Source organism: Martes martes, assembly GCF_963455335.1.
Source record: "Martes martes genome assembly, chromosome: 9".
Classification (NCBI taxonomy): domain Eukaryota; kingdom Metazoa; phylum Chordata; class Mammalia; order Carnivora; family Mustelidae; genus Martes; species Martes martes.
In genome coordinates, this window is record NC_137896.1 from 72509639 (window position 1) to 72525841 (window position 16203).

General features: G+C 36.9%; 1 protein-coding gene across 4 annotated transcripts in view; it reads right to left on the reverse strand.

The window, feature by feature from the left end:
• Window positions 1-16203, reverse strand: part of ASB3 (ankyrin repeat and SOCS box containing 3) — a 108824-nt gene that overhangs the window by 32405 nt on the left and 60216 nt on the right. For all 4 annotated transcript variants that reach the window (XM_080813002.1, XM_080813005.1, XM_080813004.1 and 1 more), the window contains 4 exons: window positions 10340-10452; window positions 9613-9748; window positions 6101-6278; window positions 3233-3430 (listed from right to left, as the gene is read on the reverse strand). In XM_080813002.1, the coding sequence (XP_080669128.1) occupies window positions 3233-3430; window positions 6101-6278; window positions 9613-9748; window positions 10340-10452 (625 nt within the window). The remainder of the gene's footprint in view (window positions 1-3232; window positions 3431-6100; window positions 6279-9612; window positions 9749-10339; window positions 10453-16203) is intronic.

The window sequence follows — 16203 nt, forward strand, 5'->3', positions numbered from 1 at the left end:
AACTACAAGTTCCCACAAGGGAGAAAAAAAAAAAATAGCTGATAAGCCCTTTTAGAGCCACCAAACCAGATTTCAGTTGTGGTCTAGAGGGTCACTTCACAGAGCAAAATTGCCATGAGTAGCAAAAACCAAGCTTGTTAGCCCGTCTGTGACCAAGGTCCACTGTACAGCACACTGCTGCTGCTTTACTTTCAGTTTTCAGCCGTATGATTATTTTTGAGCACACTTTTTTGTTATTGTTTTTTGGCTTCATCCTTTATCGGTCTACTGAGCTTCCTAAATCCACAAATGGGGTTTTTTATCCAATGCTGGGAAGCTTTTGGCTATTATGAGTTCACATAATTTTCCTGCAACAATCTCTTTCTCTTCTTCTGGACTCTAATGATATCAACGTTAATCTGCTGATACTGTCCCTCAGGACCCTGAGGCTCTGTCCTTTTTTATTTCCCCCAATTTTTCTCTCTGTTCTTCTCTTTGGATAATTTCTACTGGCTTATCATCAAGTTAACGTCAGTTCCATTCCGCTATGCAGTCCATTCAGAGAAATTTTCATTTCAGATATTATATTTTCCAGTTATAAAATCTCCACATGGTTCCTTTTTTACAGTTTTTATTTCTCACTTGAGAATTTCTACCTTTCATTTGTTTCAAGTGTGTTTACCTTAAATAGCACATTATAACAGCTGTTTTCAATTACTTGACATTTCCAAAAGCTGAATTATCTCAGGTTTGACACCTGTTAATTCTCTTCCCTTGAGAACTAGGCATAGTTTATTGGTTCCTCACATGACAAGTAATTTTAGACTATATCCTAGATATTGTGATGTTACTGTTGTGTAGGTTCTGTGTCCTGTGTCCTATATTAATCCTTTGAAGAATACTGATTTTAGCTTGTTTATTTTAGCAGGCATATAACCTAGTTAGTTCAGACTACAATTTGTTTCACCTTCCACAGACTGTAGTTGCAATGTCAATTCAGTTCTCAAAGCGTTTATTATGCCATTTTGGGTCTGGTCCCATCAAATGTGCCACTAAGGGGTTACTCTGAGACTTGGGTGACAGTTTAAATCTTGTTTTCAGCAATCTGGGCCAGTCATTCAAAGCTTGGAGTGACCTTGGGACGTATGCAGATGCATACAGAGAATCAGAGGGAACCCTTCTCCAGCTCTCTCTTCTCCAGAATTCCCCTCACTCTCTGTTCCATAAGGTTCAATTTACCTGATTCTTCAGGCAGAAAAACTTAATTTTAAGGTGTTTCAGGGTTAACATGGCACTGTGTCATATGGTTTAATTCAAACGACACTTACAAGCTGATGAGGGACGAGCTTAGCTGCTCTTCCTCCAAAAGGTAAACTGAAGGCCAGAGAAGACTATCATCATATTGGACAAACACACATAAAAACTATCCAAAACCATTATATTCCAATACAATTTTTTACAAGTTCAATTCTAACCTAATAATAAAATATAATGGACTTAGATACATATAAAGAAAGACAATTGAAACAACTAAAGTCACCCATGCAGCCCTACTGAAGAAAAACTAGAAGTGTTTAGAAAGATAAAACTTGAAGGGAAAAAAAAAAAAAAAGAAAAAAAAACCTTGAAGGGGTACACAACACACTACTATGAAATCATGAAAGTAATGCATAGAGTAGGTCCCAGATACTCAGATTCACCCAAGCCCCAAATATTCAGACTACAATATATACCTGGAAGCTTGCATTCAGAATAAATAAATTTAACTACTATTTTACACAGCAAATGTTTAAAAATGGTAGACTGAAAAGCTTAGAAAATAAATTTTTGATACATATTTCAATTAAATAGTGGAGAGCTGTCCATAATAGTGAATTCAGGAGAGCCAATGAAATTTGGGGCATGCCTACAACCTCTTCTGTGTCTTTAAAAACAAGAATGTCAGGGTGCCTGGGTGGCTCCGTGGGTTAAGCCTCTGCCTTTGGCTCGGGTCATGATCTCGGGGTCCTGGGGTCGAGCCCCACATCGGGCTCGCTGCTCAGCGGGAGGCCTGCTTCCCCCTCTCTCTCTCTGCCTGCCTCTCTACCCACTTGGGATTTCTCTCTAATAAATAAATAAAATCTTTTAAAAAAAAACCAAACCAAAATTGTCTATCTGCACAACTTATTCCATTAATGTATGGACCCTACATATTACTCAGTATGGTTTTTCTTGCACATGGCCTTATTCTTACTATTTTAAAACCTCAGGAGTCTGACAGACAAGTACTGGCCAGAAGCTAATAAAACAGCAGTAATTCTTCATTTATTCTACTTCACAGGATCATAGAAGATTAGGAGAACAAATATTTTAAGACTTTTTAATTACCCTGACTCACATAAAGAAATGCCACATACTAAATACATTAAAAGTACAATAATATTTACAAAACTAAAGTTTCATTTTTAGGCTAATAACAAGTCTTAAAAATTTCAAATGGTAAAAAAACTGAAATAAAATCAATGCCTTACTTGATAAAGTTATTTTAAATTCTTTTTTCATTTCCCAGCTTTATTAAAGTATAACTGACAGATAGGTTTTAAATTATTTAAAACATACAACATAATCATCTCCTAAATATACACACTGTGAAAGGATTCCCCCACAAAGAATTAACACACCCATCATGTCACATATTTATCATTTTCTTTTTTTAGTGAGCAAATTTAAGTTCTACTCTCTTAGCAAATTTCAATTATACAATACAATGTTATCAACTATAGTCATCATGTTATACATTAGATCCTCAGGCCTTATTCATCATATAACTAATGTTTGTCTTAATTTTTGAATGTTTTGAAAACCAAGAATTAGCAGAGAAATCCTGCATTTACTTTATTTTTTTAATATTTTAACTTCAAGTAGCCTCTAGACCCAATGTGAGACTTAAACCCACAATCCTGAGATCAAGAGTTGTATGCTCCACCAACTGAGCCAGCCAGGTGCCCACCCTGCATTTACTTTAATATACTGAAAGTATTCTCTAAAGTGGCTACAATGAAAATATAATCCAGGTCTAAAAAGAGAAGAGAAAAAAATCTGACGTTATCACTTCATTTTCTCAATACTTTGATGGAACAAAGTACATCATAGAGGGTTATTTATTTGTTAAGTCAACAATTTAGCATATGAGATATTAAGTTTCATCATAAAAGAAAATCACTTGGAAATACATCTTCATACAAAAAAGAATAAAAACAACAACTATACATACTCCTTTTGGAAAGCCATACACATGGGAGAACTGAATCCAAAGACGAGGCACATCTGGGCTTCTGGGCTGTAGCCATGCTGGAGTAACATTTCTAGGCACTCCTCATGCCCTCCAAATACTGCTGAGTAAACAGGACTCACTTTGTCTGGCCCAGTGTCACAAACCCGATTGGTAAGTGGTATTAACAAGTCCAAAATTCTGTAACCACACAAATTCAGGAGCATTTAATGTTTTTACACACACATGAGTGCAGGCAACATTTCTACAGCACATATTTTAAGAGTCATCCACTGGTTGATGTAAAGTCTTTGTCTTCTACCTACATTAAATTACAGGCTGTATACTCCAAATGTTACCCTTACTATTGTTGCTTTATACAAAGGTCCTTACATGTATCTAAAACAGAATTTAATAATTTTACCGTAAGTAAATAGGGAACAGGCTATACTTATTTTTTTCACTATTTATCTTGCCACCACCATCACCCTACTCTTCCCAATTCAAATTTTGTTAGCTATTTTAGGATCTAATAATTAAAAACTTCATTATACCAAATATGAACTTATATCAAGAAAATAATTTCCTTCCTTTCTTTAAAATAAACTTCTCTTTTTAAAATAAACTAAAATCTTATTTTTCTAATTAGTAAGAATTTTTAAGTACGGTGAGTGCTATGAAATGAACAGTATTTTCATGAGGGAGAAATAAGAATTTCTTTTTTTTTTTTTAAGATTTTATTTATTTCTTTGAGAGAGAGCACAAGCAAGTGAGGTAACAAGGGCGGGGAGGGATTGGGCACAAGCAGGGGGAGGTAGAGGGGTAGAGGGAGAGGGAGAAGTAGATTCCCCACTGAGTAGGGAGCCCAATGTGGAGCTCCATCCCAAGACCCTGAGATCATGACCTGAGCCAAAGGCAGATGCTTAACTGACTAAGCCCCCCAGGTGCCCCAAGAAATAAAAATTGTTGCTAAAATATTCTATTCTCTGAAAAGAATATGAGCTCTTTATTTTTTTATTATTATTTTTTAAGTTTATTTATTTTTTTGACAGAGAGAGAGAGAGAGACAGTGAGAGAGGGAATACAAGCAGGGGGAATGGGAGAGGGAGAAGCAGGCTCCCCACTGAGCAGGGAGCCCGATGGACCCTGGGATCATGACCTGAACTGAAGGCAGATGCCTAAGGACTGAGCCACCCAGGTGCCCCAGAGTATGAGCTCTTTAAACACTAAAGTAGATTTATAAAGAAACTGGTAGCTAAGTACAGGAACTTCTTAAGAAAATAATTAAAACCTAAGTTCTTCGATTATTTGTAAACTTACCTCCAAGATTCAGCTGGAAAGGAAGAACTAGTCTACTCTTCTAAAATTAAAAATAAAACTGTAGGGATAAGGTCAGCCATGAAATCCCCCCTTTTTGGGAAAAGAAAGGCAGGGCTACTCCAAAGCTCCTTTCCTTTTGTAATGTAGGCTTAAGATGTTAACATTTAAGTACAACTTAACACTCACAGAAGGGGTTATATTAGAAAACTGTAATGACAAACAGAATTCCCAAAATTGAGGGCAAATCCCAAGTGGGTTTTGGTATCAATTTAAAGCTCCCAGTATAATTGTACCTAACACTTAGGTTTAAATAAATCAAGAATTTTAAGAAAAAATACCTAATCTTAAAACCCAAGTATTCTGTTAAAATAACTAACCTGTTTAATGTCCCTTAATAAATGTGTTTAATTTTTAAAAATGGGTTGGAAAAGTTATACAAGGTGCAAAAATACTTACAAATACCTTTGAGGAAATAGTAAAATACCGTGCCACCTTGTGGCATAATAACCAAATTACAGAATTTGTTTTCCTACTATGTAATCACACTAAAGTAATGATAATTTCCACTACTACTTTTTAAATTAAATAACAGTAACAACTATAAAACTATTATTTTAGAATTACGACTCTAAAGACTTTAGGCATGTATTTTTAAAAAGTATTCATTGCCAATTTATGTTAAGATGGGCTAACCATATTCTCATAGGTATAACCAGGTTATTAGCTTCCAAGATTCCTGGAACCCCCAATTTCAAAGAGTTCCAATTTCTTTAAGTCTTCCTCTCTCCAGAAAACAGCAAAAATTCCATAAGAACTGGCTAAGAAAGAAGAATAACAGAAGCAGGGAAGAGTACCAAGCTGGACTTGAGATTATAAAGAGAAGTCTAGTCAAAGGATTCAAAATGGAGAGAACTACCCAGCCCACACAAAAGAAAGACTAGACCTAAAAGGGGTTACAAATTCAAAAGCTTTCTGGGGTCAGGGAGGTATCATAAATAAGTTGAATAAGGTCATCAGATCGCTAAGGACACATGGGATAAAACCAGAGCAGAATAGGAGAGCATGGCCACAGCTTGAGAAACCAGAGGAAAGACTTAAACACCTGGAGGATGCCCCGGAACTCTTGTCTCTAGCCACTCTGCTCACACTAGGAAAGTCCAAGACTAAGAGGAGCTCAGGATGGCAGAGGGGACAGATACGGGGGTGGATCTAGTCATATAGTAGGTTGGCAGAGAAGGCAATACCAAGGATTCTGCCTAGAGATAAAGGGTCTGGCCCAGAAGATTTATTCCTTATTACCTTTTTTTTTTTTAAAGATTTTATTTATTTATTTGACAGAGAGAGAGATCACAAGTTGGCAGAGAGGTAGATAGAGAGAGAGGAGGAAGCAGGCTCCCCGCTAAGCAGAGAGCCCGATGTGGGGCTGGATCCCAGGACCCTGAGATCATGACCTGAGTGAAGGCAGAGGCTTAACCCACTGAGCCACCCAGGCGCCCCTCCTTATTACCTTTTGATTTTGAGACCATTTTTATTTTCTGTTTTAATACTTACTTCGTATGGCCCATTTGTGCAGCTGCATGAATAGGTAACTGCCAATTGTCCTCATTACAGTAAAGATCAGGATCTGCCCCACTGGACAGCAAAAGCTCCACACATTCTGTGTGGCCCTCTTGAGCAGCAATGAACAAGGGAGTAGCTTTGTCCAATGCTTGGCAATTGACATTTGCACCTAATACAAAATACAACATTTAACAGACAATCCTAATTTATGGGGGGGAAAAAGGGTGATGATTAACATAAATTTCAAAACAGCTGTCTTAAAAGGGCTTTAGAGTACAATAGTTTTTCCAATCCCAGTGGATACTGTTGTATAAACATACTGATTTTCCACATTTGCTGGTAATCATTTAAATTGTTTTCACTTTTATGTTAACAAGAAAACAAGTGATTAGTACTTTAGAATTCATTTTTAAGCTAAAACAAAAATCTTATTCAATGAAGGATTCATTTCATTCCAATCTGTCCTCCAGCAAGCACTCTGTGGGCCCAATAAGTAATCACTGAAAAACAAAAAATGCAAACCAACAAATATGGAATGTCTGATTATTACAGAAAAAGATAAGAAAACCCTAAATTATAAGAATTAATAGATGCCATTAATCAATTCAGGCTGAGATTTATGAAAAAAATTCCTGTAGATATGATACACCTTGGGGCTATGCCTTAAAACTAATGTTGATTAGGGACACCTGGATGGCTCAGTCCTTTAAGTGTCTGCCTTCAGCTCAGGTCATGATCCCAGAGCACTGGGATCTAGTCTCTCATCTGCTTCCATGCTCAGTGGGGAGCCTGGTTTTCCCTCTGGCTGCTACTCCCCCTCCTTGTGTTCACCCTAACAAATAAATAAATAAAATCCTTTAAAAAAATAAAAACAAAACAAAAAAACAACGGGGCGCCTGGGTGGCTCAGTGGGTTAAGTCTCTGCCTTCAGCTCAGGTCATGATCTCAGGGTCCTGGGACCCAGCCCCATATCTGGCTCTCTGCTCAACAGGGGGCCTGCTTCCCCTCTCTCTCTGCCTGCTTCTCTGCCTACTTGTGATTTCTCTCTTGGTCAAATAAATAAAATCTTAAAAAAAAAACAAACCCCGAATTTTAACTATACTCTTCATTAAGTCCCTTTTTTGGGGACCACTCCATGATAAAACCTTATAATGAAATGAAAAATGTCTATCTAAATGGGTTTCTGAGCTGATTTTTCAAGAACAAAAACTAATCAATTGTTTAAATGCCAGGGCATTAAGATGTAAAAAGGCTGAAAGTGACCTCACTTTTTAGGAAGGTTTTAAAAATAGCAAATCTCCCCCAATTTTTCTCATTGACAAACAGCATGTTAAGTATGCTAAGTATGGTGTTAGTACATGACTGTGAGAATTTTTAAATTTCTAGAATATGTCTCAGAGGAAAAGTCTTCTTCATCACAAGGAAAAAAAAAAATATCTTTTTGAAAGGATGTTCCATAAATGCACCTGGAATAAACCACAGGCCTAACTTAAGCTAAACTATGCAAAACATAAATACTAAGTTAAAGGGTGCACGGAACGTCGGAAATTCCAACTGGACACTCAACACATCCAGACAAGTAGAATGTTCTTGACTTATACAAGGTAGATGCTTCATTTACTGAAAGCTTCAGAAAGAAGGGAACACTGATCACTGAGAAAAGATTAAGCTGAGAAAAAAATTTACTTAAGTTTCCTTTTTAAGCAGTATTTCATTTTGATTGACAATTTCCAAGTATCAAAAAGAATATGGAACCAGGCCCTATAAAATTACAGGTAGAAAAGTCAGAAAAATGACAGATAATTTACTGAAAGAAAAATCATTTTAACTAGTTAGAAACATATATAGCTACATTATAAACATATCTACATACTTTTTCAATTTTCTGGTCATAACTATTCAGAGAGGAGGGGGGGGGAAAGGAACAAAGCAAAACAAAACAGGTACCTAGCATTCTGGGAGACATGCTAGGCATGGAGATGGTCATTAAGGTGCAGTTTAGCCCATTTTTTTTTCTTTTTTTTTATGACTTTATTTATTTATTTGGCAAAGAAATAGAGAGAGCACAGGTAGGCAGAGCAGCAGTCAGAGGGAGAGGGAGAAGCAGGCTCCCCACCAAGCAGGGAGCCCGAAGCAGGGTTCGATCCCAGGACCCTAGGATTATGACCTGGGCCAAAGGCAGACACTTAACCAAATGAACACCCAGGTGCCCCATAACCTATTTTATTCTAAATATTAGTTACACACTAATAATTGGAACGTATAGGACTGGAAGCCATAAAATAAACTGGGACAGCATCAGGAAGGTACCACATAAAAGAAGAGAAGTCACATGAGAAGACCTGATTCCAAGCCCTGATTCTGCCAGTAAATATCTTCTACATCTTTGGCAAGGCATTTAAATCAGGGTCTGGGATTCTTAATCTAAAAAAAATACATGTTTAAGTAATTTCGGAGATTTCCACTCAACTCTAAGATTTACAGACTCAATATTTCTAACGATATCTTAATTTGGCACTTAATATTTTCTTTCCTCCATACTTCAATTTGAGCATTTGAAGGTTTGTAAGCAGAAAGCAGAAATAAGAAAATATATGCTTTCTCTGTTTTGTATATTTGGAGGTAACTTTTTTTAAAAGCAGGCTCCAAACCTGCAACACGGCACTTGAACTCATGACCCTGAGATCAAGAACTGAGCTGAGATCAAGAGTCAGAGGCTTAACCAACTGAGCCACCCAGGTGCCCCTTGGAGGTAATTTATTAAAAACCTAAGTATTATTATAGACATATATAAAAAGCCTAGATATTAATTTTTTTTAACCTGGTGGCAAATCTGATATATTTCCCTTTAGCTCTTAACTATCCATGCTTCATGAGGTTAGTACTGTGAGCCCATACAGTGTTTGAAGGAATCTAAAAGCTCTTACATAACAAACTTTTCTGGTCACAAAAATATCATAGTGCATAAGAATGCCGCCTCAACACCATCTTTTCCAGCGATGCTGAATGTGTGGTAATTGTCAGAGAGAAACCATTAGCAGGTTTATGTTGCTATGAACATAATAAAGGGTAAACATGCTTTCAAATAAACCCATTTAAATAATCACACAATTTATCAAAACATACAACTCAAAGGCTTAATATACAAAATAACTATCTAATAAATTAATTAAGCTTATATAGTCTCGTGCCCTAGAAAGCTGGAACTACTCAGGTCCCCATAAGCAAGAACAGACCCATCATTCTACTTGCCAATAAACCTGTTTTAGTGATAGATCATTATGTTCCTCCTCAGATAAATTAGTAGCTGTGCATCACATTATGTTAGTAATAGTTAGTAACCAAGTTTATAAATCAACTTCTATGTAATCTTATTTACCACTAACATAAAACCATAAATTTCATAACCTGATTTATATCTGCTCAAGAATCATACTTCCTAGGAAGATACACAGTTAAAACTCAAGATCTTAACAATGCAAAGGCTAATGGAGTAATCTTACCCGATGAAATAAGTATGCTCAAGCTTTCTAGCTTGCCATACTGAGCAGCCACAAATAAAGGTGTGATTCCAAAGTCATCCTGGCATTCCTTGTTTGCTCCTTTTTTAAGAAGCAATTTTATGATCTCAGCATTTTCCTAAAGCACAGATTCGTATTTTAAATAGGAGAAAACAAAGAAAATAGAAGGTGTCTCTGTTCTTATTGCTGTTTTGGGGTTTTTTTAATCCTCACTAAAGGAAGACTTTTTTTTAAGTGTACTGTTCAATGAGAAGGAAGTATCAAACAATCAGATTATTCTATACCTTTAGCTAGCCCATTAAACATAAACAGATGAAACACTGTTCTCTAAGAATCATAATCCTTTTAAAGCCTACAAAACTAGTTTGCTAGCCCAAGCACTAAGGAGCTACCACTTTCTAAACACACTGCTATAAGTAAAATAAGCCCTTGTTCCTTATCAATTTATATCCCAAATATTCTGATGGTCTCTTAACTATGTTATCAACATATGAAAAACCTAGATAATCCCTGAAGCCCAAAGCTGCTGGAACTACCAGAGCAGTTGGCTTATTCAGAATGATCATTAGCATTTAGACTGCCTTTTCTGTACTGCACTAACCATCATAAATCACAGGCAAGTAGGAAGCAAAAACTGTATAGAACTGTCATTTTAAAAGGGTAAAACACATAATTTACATGGAAATGAAATAATAAATTCAGAGGTTACCTGAAAAGTAGCCTGGTGCAAAGCGTTCCATCCACACATAGAATGGGATCCATTAACATTTGCTCCATGTCGAAGCAAAAGCCTTAACACATCTATCTGTCCATTTTCAACAGCTGCAATACAGCAGTCAAAACAATTATTGTCAGTACAAAGGTATGTTTGTAGGACTGGACACTTTGGTGATGTTCTCATCACTTATTCACCCTGGAACTCACAATGCTCTGATCATTCCTATCAAGAAATCAAAACACATACTCCCTATACAATCCCAAAACATTTATCACAATTATCTAAGCCTAGGCCTATTAACATATACTATCGTTCTGTGGACAAACAAAATTATTTTCAAACCTATTTAAAAGACACAGACGAAATGGAAACAAGAGGCATACATTTATTCTCTCTGCTAATGAAGACAATGTTTCTGTTTTGTTAAAAATGCAAGTAGGAGAGAGGGGTGACCGCCTCGGAAAAAACGGAAACAGTCTCCAAAGGATTGAGAGTTTTGCTGATTATCTGACCACAAATAACAATAGTCACCATCAACCTGAAAAAGCAACACTGCAAGTTTTGCATTGTAGATATTTTTTGCCATCACAGACAACAATCATTGTTAAGATGCCGTTTTTGTATCAATCAATGAAAACATAGTAAAACTCTGCTTATTTGAAAAGAAGACTCCACATAACCTGAAGAGTATTATTAAAGAGCGGCATACCACTTACCTACAGTAACTGAAACTAACGGATCCCAACATGCTGCTAACCTAGATCCTTGAAAGAAGAGTTCGCAGACCCACAGATACCTAAAAATCCTTTACCCTTTATACTAATTTCACCAAATTATTCTTTCTTTTACGTATCTAATTTAACATGAGCCAAAGATAGGTGTTACCTATATCAGGTAAATACAACAATTTATAAATCCTACTTTGTAAGGAAGAACATAGGTACGATGTTACTAAGTTGATACAACACACAAGTGGGACTAAACTTCCCAGAATGTTATCTACTACAAAACTGTGCACTGAAGGTGCCACTGGTTCTGGAGGAGTTAGTGAAAAAACAAACAAACACCAGAACAGAGTATATAGTACATACTGAAGTAAGTTCACACACAAATACACCGTTAGCAAACCAGGTACACTATGAATGACATTGTTGTGAGGCTACACAAGAAGTAATGACTTCTTGGAATTATAAGTTTGGGGAAATATCAGTATCTATAAGAAAGAGGACAGATGCGTATAAGAAGGTCTGACTTAATGTGCTTGGTAATGAGAAAAGAGATTTGAAAAACAAGTATGATTTTTTAAATTTTATTTAATTATATATTTATTCCTTCTACTATAGTTGCAGGTAGGAAGTGAAAATTAACAACTCTCAGTCAAAAATTAGAAAGGCGGGGCTCCTGGGTGGCTCAGTGGGTTAAAGCCTCTGCCTTTGGCTCAGGTCGTGATCTCAGTGTCCTGGGATCGAGCCTTGCGTCGGGCTCTCTGCTTGGCGGGGAGCCTGCTTCGCGCCCCCCCCCCACCTCGCCACCTGCCTCTCTGCCTGCTTGTGATCTCTCTCTGTGTCAAATAAATAAAATCTTTTAAAAAAAAATTAGAAAGGCACTAGACTTTTAAATGAAGGGTCACACATGAAAAATGCTAGCATACATCAAACAATAGGAAAGATAAAATATGTTAAAGTAGAAAGCAAGAAACAATAAATGTACTCATTAATATTGAAGATAAATAACACGTCACTAATATTCTATTAATTTTATATATTGAATTTAAACCAAAGCATAGTTCCCCCATAAGGACTGTCAAAAGTTCCATGGTCAAGAATTCTCTTATTCAGGGAGGTTTCAGAAATGTGGTGGTTCAGAAACTACTATGGTTGAGATAGCATTGCTGTAACAGAAGTTTCACTTATCTTATTTCTAAGTTAATGTTCAAGGGCATTTTACCAAGGAAAAAACAACAGCTTTTCAAGCTATTTTTTCTATAATCAATCTAAAGTCAATCTAATTTTGGGTGGAGGTCATAAGAGAAACGGAAGAAAATCTGTTTCATATCCAATTCATACATCATTATCAGTGATTATGGGCAAAAATCATTCTATAGCCAGACCCTGAGTTGAAGATTATCAGGTTGTCAGCAGTGATATATGAAACAGGGTAAAGATGTTTGTTTTTCATGACTTAGGCTGACCTTAAAAAAATGAAAGTAAAAAAACTTTGTTTTGGTAATTAAATACACTATAGAAGACAAAATTTTTTTAACATCATAAATACATTAAGATATATGATATCTGCATTTCTTGAAAACATTTCCCAATAGCAAAAGAGTGAAAGCAATACATGAGCAGATAAACAGCATTTTTACAGTTCTCACTAATTATTTCAATATAAAGCAAATTTAAAGGTTAATAATTAAGAAACAGTGGTTCAGTAAAGTATACTTAGAGCTTACATCTACTACCAAAGCCTCTCCTTTGGAAAAGGTGGATTAATTTATTTTTCCTTATATAACAAGTTACCAAATTGAGGCGGCAGGGTGCCTAAAATATCAATGTGTGTTATGGTTCAATACAAGTTTATCTGAGAAAAAAGAAAAAACAAGCAGACTTAAACTTCCTATTGGCTGGCCTCTTACCCCACTAAGAAAGTATGCTCCTTGAGGAAAGAAACTGTGCCTCGTTCTGCTTGTATGCCTAGTGCCAAATGCAGACAGAAGACAGGCAATAAATAATCGTTGTGAGGATGAATGGGGTGAAAAAAGTCTAAAAGGACATAGGATTTTCACTTTTAAAGAACACATCCCCTTTTTAAGAACACATCCCCGTTCCAAACTAAACAGGCTTCAGAATTAGACTTCTGGACAGGACAACATAACTGGAACAACATTAGCTTTCCCACCATCAACTATTGCACAAGTGAACAAATAATGTAAGGCAACTTCTTCTGGCATTAAACAATAGATGAAACACTGTGATTCCTGAGAGAAGGGAAACACATGAGATAAGCCCCATGACCACCTCAGCTCTCTGCCTGGCAATATTTCTTAATTATGGTGCTTTGAGCTGAAGTCCAAGCAGGGCAAGGGTAAGGCTGAAGAAAAGGTACTCCAAGAAAGGAAACAGCCCATGCAGAGGATAGCAGTCCACTGAACTAAGGAGGCAGAAATTAAGAATCTAAGTTGCTGACATCTTGTGTTGCAAGGCCCCAAAGAAAAAACATCTGTGCAGAGATGTGCTGGTATGGAACTTCTCTAAGAGTCCTTGGCTGTGGTCTACATTGTACATGCCAAAGGCAAGATGAAGCTTTACTGGAGAATTGCTAAAGGATTTAAGAATGGAATAAAGGGGCACCTGGGTGGCTCAGTCTTCAGGTAAACCGTCTGCCTTCAGCTCAGGTCATGATCCCAGGGTCCTGGGATCGAGCCCCGTCAGGCATTCTGCTTCTCCCTCTTCTCTCTCTCTCTCCCAAATAAATAAATAAAATCTTTAAAAAAAAAAAAAAAAAAGGCTGGAACAGAGATACCTAGAGGTCAAACAGTGCTGAGGACAATGGAAATCCTAGGATCAGTCACAACGGTGAAACAAAATACCTCATTAGCACTTTGGGCATCCAGCTAAGATACCCCAAAGGCCAAGCCCTGGGTGTAGAAACCATATCTGAGAGTAACACCTACTCTAGATCTGCTCTAAGGAACCCTAAAATAAGCCCTACAAGATGGGGAAGGGGGCAAAGGTTGGGAGGTGGGAGTCCTGCTAAATTAGATGCACTCAGAAAACACCTTAAGTTCTCCACAGATATACTCTAACGAAGCATAAGACCAAACCTAAACAAGCTGAAGGTAATATGTCAGTAAATGAATTATCAGAAAAAAGAAAAAACATATCAACATTTCTCATATGAAGATAACAGAATTCAAATCTTTCTAACATACTAGCTACCAAGTCCAGTACACAAGTCAGAAAGCAATCTGCAGAAACTGATCCCAAGATGGCCCGGATGTTGGATTTAACAGATGAACTAAAGCAACTAGTATAAATATGCTTTAAAAATTTAAGGAAAGGGGGCACCTGGATGGCTCAGTAGGTTAAGCCTCTGCCTTCAGCTCAGGTCAAGATCCCAGAGTCCAAGGATGGAGCCCCGCATCGGGCTCTCTGCTTGGCAGGGAGCATGCTTCCCCCCTCTCTCTTTGTCTGCCTCTCTGACTACTTGTGATCTGTCTGTTAAATAAATAAATAAAATCTTTTTAAAAAATTTTAAGAGAAATATATTCAAAGACTTTACTTTCAATATATATGGTATATAGATAGAGACATATAGAAAACATCAGCAGAAAAATGAAGTTATTAAGGAAAAAAAAACTCTAGAACTGAAAAAAAGAAATGGATGGGCTTAACAGAAGATGAGATACAGGAGAAGAGTCAGTGAACTTGAATCAATATAAATCATCCAATCTAAAGAACTGAGAGAGTAAGGCACCTGGCTGGCTCAGTCAGAATAGTATGCAATTCTGGATCTTGGGGTGCTGAGTTTGAGCCTCACAATGGGTGTAGAGATTACTTAAATAAAAACAAAGAAGGAACTGAGGAAAAAAAGACTGCGGGAAAGTTAACTGTGCAACAGGAACCTGTGGGTCAAAATCACATAGTCCAATATACATGTAATTAAAAGTCCCAAAGGAGAAGAGAGTAAGAATGGGACAGAAAAAATATATTCTAAGAAATAATGGCTGAAATATTCCAAAATTTGATTTTAAAAACAAAAGGAAAGGCCACATTGACATACAGAGCCCAGAAAATCAGCAAACCAGTGCTTTAAAAGAAGTCACTATACTTCTTATGATTTCACATTATATGTAAATTAAGGATGATTATATCAACATACCTGACAGTTCTGTGGAAGAATTTCCATGATTATAAAAGGGGCAAAAAAACCAGCCACTGAAATGAACTTAACAGCTTATTAGCAGTTTAATTTTTTTCCAGGGCTCCTAAGTACACTTAAAATCTACCATTTCACCTCCTTCAAGATTCTACAATAATAAATTAATTAATCCAGTCATTCAACAGTACCAGGGACTGTACCAAGCACAAGGGTTATAGCAGTCAACTCAAGAGACAAGGTATTTGCCTTCATGGAACTTCCCTTCTAGTCAGAGAGATGGATAATCAACAAACATAGACAAATAAAATAAGTTCTCATAAAAATACTGTGAAAGAAATTAACAGAGTAGGGGCACCTGGGTGGCTCAGTGGGTTAAAGCCTCTGCCTTCAGCTCAGGTCATGATCCCAGGGTCCTGGGATCGAGTCCCGCATTAGGCTCTCTGCTCAGCAGGGAGCCTGCTTCCCTTCCTCTCTCTCTGCCTGCCTCTCTGCCTACTCGTGATCTCTGTCAAATAAATAAATAAAATATTTTTTAAAAAAAGAAATCAACAGAGTAAAATAATAAACAAGTGTGCTACTTTATACAAGTATAAATTATACAAGTGTGCTGCTTTAGAAAAGGGGATAGAGGTCATCTCTGAAACAAAGACAGCTGAGGAGAGAAATGAAAGATAAAAAGCAGTAAGTCACACGAAGAGATGGAAGAGGAGCAGTGGAAACAGAAGAAACAGGAACATAAAGGCTGTGAGGAGCCAAGAGCTGGGTATGTTTGAGGAACACCAAGATGGCCCCTGTGACTGAAGTGTAAAGCTAAGGAGAGGAAATAAAGCCAGGGAGATCTCAGGAAGAAGTCAAATTTTGTAAGGCATGGTCAGAAGTTTTAATTTGCTGACTGATTTGTTTGTTCATTTATTTATTTCTAAAGAAACAATTAACTTTCAGCTAGAGCTACTCAAAGGAAAACAGCTCTTCAG